The sequence below is a fragment of the Triticum urartu genome, chromosome 4A (genome assembly GCF_056163025.1).
Source record: "Triticum urartu cultivar PI428250 chromosome 4A, HENAU_Tu73, whole genome shotgun sequence".
Taxonomy (NCBI): Eukaryota; Viridiplantae; Streptophyta; class Magnoliopsida; order Poales; family Poaceae; genus Triticum; species Triticum urartu.
In genome coordinates, this window is record NC_141876.1 from 533,800,322 (window position 1) to 533,810,171 (window position 9,850).

General features: G+C 45.0%; 1 protein-coding gene across 1 annotated transcript; it reads left to right on the forward strand.

The window, feature by feature from the left end:
- The first annotated feature begins 5,260 nt into the window (after positions 1-5,260).
- On the forward strand, positions 5,261-7,792 carry LOC125554085 (uncharacterized). Its single transcript, XM_087518801.1, has 4 exons — positions 5,261-5,523; positions 5,630-5,857; positions 6,461-6,729; positions 6,816-7,792. Exons 1-3 carry the CDS (start codon positions 5,495-5,497, stop codon positions 6,513-6,515), a joined length of 312 nt encoding a protein of 103 aa, XP_087374927.1. The 5' UTR covers positions 5,261-5,494; the 3' UTR covers positions 6,516-6,729; positions 6,816-7,792.
- The last annotated feature ends 2,058 nt before the right edge of the window (positions 7,793-9,850 follow it).

The following is a 9,850-nucleotide window of genomic DNA, read 5'->3' on the forward strand; positions in this document are numbered from 1 at the left end:
GCTTCTAAATTTCAGTAAAAGTTGCTAATTTTGTAAAAAACAATCATGATTTTGAAAAAAAATCATTATTTCAAAAATATACTCGGTAATTCAAAAAATGTTCATGAATTTGTAAAAAAATGTTCACAAATTTTAAAAATGTTCAAGAATTTAAAAATATATTCATGATTTCAAAAAAATGTTCATGCATTCGCCAAATGTTCACGAATTGGCAAAAACTGTTCATGATTACAAAAAATGTTCACGAATTTAAAAAATGTTCATGATTTCAAAAAAAGTTCATGCATTAGCGAAATGTTCACGAATTTGCAAAAAATGTTCATGATTACAAAATATTGTTTTGAATTTATGATAATGTTCATGGTTCAAAAAAATGTTCGTGAATTCAAGAAAATGTTCACGTATTTTTAAAAAATGTTCATGATTCCAAAGGAATGAACTTTTTATTAAATTTGATGAACACATTTTGAAAATCGATGAACAAATTGGCATTTGATGAACATTTTTTTATTTGAAGAAAAAAAATTGTATTAGAGAAACAATTTGGGAAAAAATATGGAAAATTTTTGCATTCGATGAACGTTATTTTGAAAAAATGATGAACAAAATTTTAATTCAGTGAACAAATTTTGGTTGTGATGAACATTTTTTGAATCTGATGAACAAAAAAGTTAATGAAAAAAAAGAAATAGCTGAACGTTTTTTTTATTTTGATGAACAACTTTTGAATTTTTATGGACATTTTCTAAATCTGATGAACAAAAAATTGAATTGGGTGAACATTTTTTGGATGGTTGAACATTTTTTTTGCATGGTTGAACATTTTTTGAATTCGATGAACAAAAAAAGTTGTTAACGAATTAAAAAAATGTGAAAAATATTAAAATTTTGAAAAAACAGAAAACGGAAAAAGGGAAAGAAAAACGAAAAACAAAAGAAAAAAATTGAAAAGAACGGAAAAAGGGAAAAACCAGTATAGGAAACAAAAAACAAAAAAACTGGTTCTGGGAAGGTTCTAGAACCTTCCCAAAATCGGCAGAACCAGAGAATGGGAAGGAACTGGGCCGACCCGATAACGGAAGGAAAGACAAGGGGGGGGGGGTACGCGCTACCGTGTTACGCGGCAACCTACGCGCCATATACGAACCCCGATAAGGCTGAGTAGCGCTCGAGCAATTCTGGTCCGTGGGGGGAGAGGGGATGGGCCAAGCTGTAACGCCCCATATGTAACTTGCCATATTTGTATTCCAACTCTTGTCATTTTCGGCACTAAGTTATGATATTCCTCGTGGTTGGGTTTTGTCTTCGTGTTGCTTTTGTCCATGTCATGCATCTCATATCATGTCATCATGTGCATCGCATTTGCATACGTGTTCGTCTCATGCATCCGAGCATTTTCCCCGTTGTCCGTTTTGCATTCCCGCACTCCTACGTCCTCCGGTGTCCCCTTTTGCCTCTTTTCATGCACGGGTGTTAAACGTTCTCGGATTGGACCGAGACTTGCCAAGCGGACTTGGTATACTATCGGTAGACCGCCTGTCAAGTTTCGTGCCGTTATTTTTTCCTCTCGCCGCCGCCGGACGAAATCTCCGCCGCCGGACACGTCCGCCCCGCTTCCCCCGTCCAACCGCGCGCCGCCACGTGGCGAGCCGCGCCCCACATCGCCGCCGGCCCGCCCGAGCCCGGGTCGGGCCCCCAAGCCCGACGCGCTCCGCCCGCTCCCCGCGCTCCCCACCGTCCCCCGCCATCGCCGGCTCTGCCCCGCCACCGCACTACTCGCCGCCGTCTACCTTCGCCGGCGCCGCGCGCCACCGGCGCCCTACGCCGCCACCGCGCCCGGCCGCGGCCTTCTCTGCCTCCCCGCGCCGGAATCCGGCCGGATCCGGCGAGATCCGGCCCGGATCCGCCATCTCCGGCGAGTTCCACCTCTTTCCCCGCCATCTCCGGCGAGTCCCGCGCCGGCGAACCTCGGTTTCCACGCCCGTTGACTTTGACCTCGAGGTTGATTTTTCCACTAAGTCCCCAGTCTGCAATATTTTTAGGCATGTTCACCTTACCATATCTCATCACCCGTAGCTCCATTTTGGGCGTGTAACATATCAAATTGTTCGTCTCGAGGTCCTCTTCATTTCATTCCATTGCACCATGTTCATTTGAGTTCATATTGATGCCCTAAATGCTGTTGCAAGAGTGCTATGTAATGTTAGTTTCTGTTTCTTAACAGATTTTGGACATTTGTCATTTTTTCCATGATTAATGTGTGCCTACTATGAACTTGAGCCCTACATGTGTTTTGGGCTATGACATGCCATCTTTACAGGGGTGTATGCCATGTATTTTTGTGATCTTTATAGTGACTAGCACAAGCATGCAAAGTAGCTCTCGTGATGTTGCTGATTTTAGGGACTTAGAATTCTTCTAAGTCATTTCCCTGATGATATTTTTATGCCTTGTATTCTTGTTGCTACAGAGTGATCCATGCCTCTTTTGAGCATGTTCAGTAAGGATAATTTTGAGATATTGTTATGTTCTATCCATCCATGTCTTTGTTTGCAATTATGGAGTACCCTATCATGACTTAATCTTGCTCTACTTTTGCTATAAAATGTTCCTGGCAGATTGTTTATGTGTTAATCAATTTTGCCGGGGTTGTTGTAGTTTATTCTTGCTTGCTATGAGTTGGTTCTTGCCATGGTTAGCTTATTGATCATGTCTTCTTTCTGGGTGTATGCTTAGTTTGTCATGCAATGCCTTGTGGTGAGTGCATCGAGCTCGCAAACATGCCTACGTAACTCTGTTTTTGCCATGTCCAGTTTTTCTGCTAAGTCTGAATCTGTTAAAGAAACTTGCTATGTTCACATGGGTGCCATTGTATTTTCTGATCCCTTTTGGCTTATGGTCAGTAAGGGACTTTTGTTATATGCTTTAATTAGTTTCATTCCATGCTTTGCTTTGCCATGATATGTTCCTATAGCATGTTGTTATCTTACTCTAAACATTGCTTCCTGATGTTAAATCCTGACATGTTGCTATTTTCACTAAGTCTGTGAACCTGTTATCTTTTGCACTTTTTCCATGCTTGTTTGAACCTGCTATGGTGTGAATTAGCCGTAGCTCAGTGTTCATCTTTTGTCAAGCATCTTGAGTGGATCACAGCCATGTGCTTTGTTGCTATGTTAGAGTGCAGTAGCTTATTTTCTTGATGCATTCTAGATGACATCGTACTGTTAATCGCAGAATAGTGCCATTATTGTTTTGCTTGCCATTTGCAAACCGTGCATCTGATTCCGGTGATCTTTATATCGATTTCGACCGAAATTCACTCATCTTTCCAGTGGCGCTCTTGGTTTGCCAAGTTGAGGCCTGGTTCAATCTTTTCCTTCCAAAGCACGCATATGCATTGCATATCACATCCCGCATATCATGCCATGTTTTGCATCATGTTGCTTGCGCATTGCACCGTGGTTGATCGTGGTTCCCTTTGCTTGTGTTCTTGCTTTGGGTAGAGCCGGGAGACGAGTACGTGATCGAGGAACCCGTTGAGAACGCTTACGAGGATCAAGCTTATGTCAACCCGAAGAACTTTGCAGGCAAGATGATCATACCCTCGAAATCACTTCTATCTTTGCTTGCTAGTTGCTCGCTCTATTGCTATGCCTATGCCTCGATACCTACCACATGCTTTATCATGCCTCCCATATTGCCATGTCAAACCTCTAACCCACCTTGTCCTAGCAAACCGTTGTTTGGCTATGTTACCGCTTTGCTCAGCCCCTCTTATAGCGTTGCTAGTTGCAGGTGAAGATTGGAGTTTGTTCCTTGTTGGAACATGTTTATTGTTGGGATATCACTACTATATCTTGTTTACTTTAATGCATCTATATACTTGGTAAAGGGTGGAAGGCTCGGCCTTATGCCTAGTGTTTTGTTCCACTCTTGCCGCCCTAGTTTCCGTCATACCGGTGTTATGTTCCTTGATTTTGCGTTCCTTACACGGTTGGGTTATAATGGGAACCCCTTGAAAGTTCGCCTTGAATAAAACTCTTCCAGCAAGGCCCAACCTTGGTTTTACCATATGCCACCTAGCCTTTTTCCCTTGGGTTCCGTGGACTCAAGGGTCATCTTTATTTTAACCCCTCGGGCCAGTGCTCCTCTAAATGTTGGTCCAAACTGAGCTGCCTATGGGGCCACCTCAGGGAAACTTGAGGGTTGGTTTTACTCGTAGCTAGTCTCATCCGGTGTTGCCCTGAGAACGAGATACGTGCGACTCCTATCGGGATTTGTCGGCACATCGGGTGGCTTTGCTGGTTTAGTTTTACCATTGTCGAGATGTCTTGTAACCGGGATTCCGAGTCTGATCGGGCCGTCCTGGGAGAAGGAATATCCTTCGTTGACCGTGAGAGCTTGTGATGGGCTAAGTTGGGACACCCCTGCAGGGATTTGAACTTTCCAAAGCCGTGCCCACGGTTATGGGCAGATGGGAATTTGTTAATGTCCGGTTGTAGAAAACTTGAAACTTAACTTAATTAAAATGGATCAACAGCGTGTGTAGTCGTCATGGTCTCTTTTCGGCGGAGTCCGGGAAGAGAACACGGTCTCGTGTTATGCTTGAACGTAAGTAGTCTAGGATCACTTCTTGATCATAGATTCTCGAACGTGCTTTGTCTTCTCTTCTCGCTCTCTTTTGCGCATGTTAGCCACCATATATGCTAGTGCTTGCTGCAGCTCCACCTCACATACCCTTTGTCTACCCATAAGCTTAAATAGTCTTGATCGCGAGGGTGTGAGATTGCTGAGTCTCCGTGACTCACAGATTACTTCAAAAACCAGATGCAGGTGCCGATGATACCATTCCAGGAGATGCGACTGAACTCAAGTGGGAGTTCGATGAGGACTCAGGACGATACTATGTTTCCTTTTCAGACGATCAGTAGTGGAGCCCAGTTGGGACGATCGGGGATCTTATGCATTTGGGGTTGTCTTTATTTTGGTTCCGTAGTCGGATCTTGATTGTATCTGGATGATTATAATGCTATATTTATGTATTGTGTGAAGTGGCGATTGTAAGCCAACTCTGTACGGACGCGGAGTAATTGATCCCGAGCACACAGGCTCTCGGAATCTGTCCCGCTCGATCCGGTGTTATGATTCGGCAGAAGAGAAACACGTGACGGTGGCCGGGCCCAGATGGGGACGTGGAAGTGATAAAGAAAATGAGTTAATTTCCTGGACGGTGGGGCAGCACGCGATTTTCTACCAAGGCCCTTGCGGGTTAGCGTCAGAGCCGTGGCTTGATTCGTCGGCAAACTCCTGATCCGTGCATCAGTCACCGCTAACGACGTCAATGAGATGGAGTAAATGAAGGAGAGGGGTTGGTGGTAGGTGGATATGGCTGGGTCATTCCTCTCGCACTTGTTGGTCGGCTTCTACCAAGGTCCATAGGCGGCGACAGCGGCGACTGTGCTAGGGTTCCTGAATCTCCGCTCCGGCGCCGATGGAGTTCTTGATGCAGCCGTTCAACAGGTGCGTAATGTGTTCATGTGTGCTCTTTGTTCTCTGCGTCTGTCGGATTTGGGATGGTAAATCATGGGATCTAAATCTCTCGACCTTGCTGTGGGGCCGTGTGCAGTAGAACCTTGATTGAAGAGGTGACTGACAGTGAGTTGCCAATGGAGCCGGTGCACCACCCTGTGCAGTCGCCGCCAGGCGGACAAGTGGGAGGTGCGAGCACTTCAATTGGCGGTGGGCAGATCTGTCCCCCATCGGTGGAAGGACAAGCAAGGAGTGGAGATAAGGCAGATGCTTCAGAAAACTCCGTGGAGCAGATTGATCCAAAAACGCCTGCTTGGACGCGAAGGTATAAAGTATAAACAATGGAATCATTGAATTGTTTAGTAGCAGCTTGAACAGTCTAGTTCGCAGTTAATCTCTAGCCTGCAAAGATTAAAATGAGCAGCAAAATAGATATGCGCTTTACATTACTGAAATATGATGAAGTACATACTGAATTATAGACAACAGACTGACGGAATATACTTATCTGGTGTACACTACTGAAGACTACATATGATACTGAATTTTAAGACAGTACACTCATCTTAAAATGCAGTTTTGAACAGTCTAGTTCACGGTTAGTCTCTAGCCCTGTAGAAATTAAAATGAGCAAGGAAATAGATATCCGCTTGACATTATTGGAGTATGATGATGTAGAATACTGAATTTTAGAGAGCAGACCGATGAAAAATAGATATGTGGTTGACATTACTGACGGCTGATGAAGTATGTTACTGAATTTTAGACAGTAGACTGACGAAATATGGACTGCTGGAATATGCGTTCGAATATGCAGGGTGTAACCTAATACGGGTTGGTTAGTAGCTGCAAGTAATTCCGATGCTATAGTACTGGTAGCGAGACAATCAGATTGCGGGATGATGTATTATGTTTTGTTTCATTTCAGGGTCAAGATAGGTGCTGCAGCACCAGCCACCAGGGCGTGCCCCATGCCCAGATAGGATGACTGCATTAGAGAAATCAGTCCGTTTTTTTGCTGAGGCGCCTAGGGAGAACATTGTACCGAAATTAGGGCACAGTTTCAATACGCTCGGCGAGGCCTATGATTTCTACAATCTGTACTCCTGGGAGAAAGGCTTCGGGATTAGATATGGAAAGAGCAGGCTAAATGTTAACCGGACAAAATGCATGCAGGAGATCGTGTGTGGTTGCGCGGTATGTATCCGTTCAGATGAGACTTTCCAATTTATGCAATTCTGTCTTGGTGTTATCTGACTCTTGGTGCCATGAACTGATTGCAGGGAAAACCAATAGTGGAGGATACTCGGTCATGCCGCTGCGAATGTCCTGCCCTTATCAGATTGCTGCGGTCGAAAGACAATGGGTGGTACATAGCGGAGCACAGAGATCATCACAATCATGCCTTGTCCAACACCTATGGGCAGACGTTGCACTAGCCATCACATAAGCACATCGACGTGTACATCAGGGATCTGGTGAAGCAGCTGTGAGAGAACAATGTGAATCTATCCAAAGTGTACAACATTATTGGTAGTTTCTTTGGGCGGATGGAGAATGTACAATTCACAAAGAGAGCGCTCATGAACTTGTGTGGCAAAATCAGTCGTGACCAGGCAGAGGATGACGTTAGGAAGACAATGGAGGTGTTTCAGGAAATTGGTGCTCAGGATCAGCAGTTCACATACAGGGTACATGCTGACAAGGAGGGGAGGATAAGTAGCCTGATGTCGGCGAACGGAAACAACAGAATTCAGTATACCTTCTTTGGGGATGTAGTTACTTTCGACACCACTTACTGAACTAATCTGTATGATATGCCATTTGAGTTCACAAAATCGGCTGATTGATTTCTGGTGGAGCTGAGGATCTGGGTGGGAGCTCGGCTGGATGGAGAAGGTTATCAAGAGGGAAAAGCGTAGGTAAGAAGCCAGGTAGCTGCAACGGCTGGATACATTTAATGAGGTGGATGGCGGCGTTAGTCCAGAATCTCGCTGGAACCGGCTCAACCCGTGAACGTCTTCCTGGTCCGTGCCTGGGATGGCTAATGGCGTGACCATAATTCACCCCGACTTGTGGGCCATGGGCCTTAATAAAAATACAGAATCTCAAAAAGTGGTTAGACCCACACTGCCATGCTCTGCGCATCGCGATAAAGACGTGAGGTACAGATACCGTGATCCTGTGCGCCCGCGCTCACATTAGCACTTTCGAACTCTGTACCTCTTTCTTATTCAGTACATGGGATGTGTAAAGATTACCCCTCTTGCGACATTGCCTACAATGCGGTTATGCCTCTAAATCGTACTCCGACACGTGGGAGATATAGCCGCATCGTGGGTGTTACATAAGTTCAGCCCAATGGCTTATATCTCTACTATTAAAGGAGAATCGAACGTCGTGATGGTTCGACCTCCTCCCCCTCGCTATTGATACCCCACGCACACACCCACGTCTTTCCGCTCCCTCATCCCTCCTACTGCTTTTTTCAAATACCCTCGGAAAACCAGCGGCAACTAAACAAGGAACCAATCGGTTCACTTTGACCTCCTCTCGTAGACTCGTACATCGATCCTGCATGCAACTCGTGAATTAGCTGGAGCACCAGAAAAACCGCATGTTACCCACGTCCTTCCCCGACCTGGAAGATTATCCCATGTCCCTCACACATCACGAAAGAAAAACAGCCCAAAAGCTCCTCGCGATGGCCCCGCGGCCTCGTCCTGATGCTGCTCCGCATCGACGACGCCACGCCACGATTCGCACCGGCGTCTCACCAGCCGTGCCCTCCTGGCCTCCCCCAGCCTCCTCCCCACGCAGTGATACGTCTCCAATGTATCTATAATTTTTGATTGTTTCATGCTATTATATTATCAACCTTGGATGTTTTATATGCATTTATATGCTATTTTATATGACTTTTGGGACTAACCTATTAACCCAGAGCCCAGTGCCAGTTTCTGTTTTTTCCTTGTTTAGAGTATCGCAGAAAAGGAAAACCAAACGGAGTCCAATTGACCTAAAATTTCACGGAGATCATTTTTGGACCAGAAGAAGCCTACGGAGTACCGGAGATGGGCCAGAAGAGTCCCGAGGCCACAACGAGGGTGGGGGGCACGCCCTACCCCCTGGGCACGCCCCTACCTTGTGGTCGCCTCGGGGACCCCCTGACTTGTTCCCGACTCCAACACCTCTTATATAACCCAAAACTTTCAGAAAGAAACCTAGATCGGGAGTTCTGCCGCCGCAAGCCTCTGTAGCCACCGAAAACCAATCTAGACCCGTTCCGGCACTCTGCCGGAGGGGGGAATCCCTCTCTGGTGGCCATCCTCATCATCTCGGCGCTCTCCATGACGAGGAGGGAGTAGTTCTCCCTCGGGGCTGAGGGTATGTACCAGTAGCTATGTGTTTGATCTCTCTCTCTCTCTCTCTCTCTCTCTCTCGTGTTCTTGATTTGGCACGATCTTGATGTATCGCGAGCTTTGCTATTATAGTTGGATCTTATGATGTTTCTCCCCCTCTACTCTCTTGTGATGAATTGAGTTTTCCCTTTGAAGTTATCTTATCGGATTGAGTCTTTAAGGATTTGAGAACACTTGATGTATGTCTTGCATGTGCTTATCTATGGTGATAACGGGATATCACGTGATCCACTTGATGTATGTTTTGGTGATCAACTTGCGAGTTCCGTGACCTCATGAACTTATGCATCGCGGTTGGCACACGTTTTCGTCTTGATTCTCCGGTAGAAACTTTGGGGCACTCTTTGAAGTTCTTTGTGTTGTTTAAATAGATGAATCTGAGATTGTGTGATGCATATCGTATAATCATACCCACGGATACTTGAGGTGACATTGGAGTATCTAGGTGACATTAGGGTTTTGGTTGATTTGTGTCTTAAGGTGTTATTCTAGTACGAACTCTAGGATAGATTGAACGGAAAGAATAGCTTCGTGTTATTTTACTACGGACTCTTGAATAGATCGATCAGAAAGAATAACTTTGAGGTGGTTTTGTACCTACAATAATCTCTTCCTTTGTTCTCCTCTATTAGTGACTTTGGAGTGATTCATTGTTGCATGTTGAGGGATAATTATATGATCCAACTATGTTATTATTGTTGAGAGAACTTGCACTAGTGAAAGTATGAACCCTAGGCCTTGTTTCAAAGCATTGCAATACCGTTTTTGCTCACTTTTACCACTTGCTACCTTGCTGTTTTTATATTTTCAGATTACAAAAACTATTATCTACTATCCATATTGCACTTGTATCACCATCTCTTCGCTGAACTAGTGCACCTATACAATTTACCATT

Excerpts from the sequence above, each read along its gene's own strand:
- LOC125554085 (XM_087518801.1), top strand. The coding sequence starts at position 5,495 with ATGGAGTTCTTGATGCAGCCGTTCAACAG. Across the intron at positions 5,524-5,629 it reads TTGATGCAGCCGTTCAACAG|TAGAACCTTGATTGAAGAGG; the intron begins GTGCGTAATGTG and ends GGCCGTGTGCAG. Across the intron at positions 5,858-6,460 it reads ACGCCTGCTTGGACGCGAAG|GGTCAAGATAGGTGCTGCAG; the intron begins GTATAAAGTATA and ends GTTTCATTTCAG.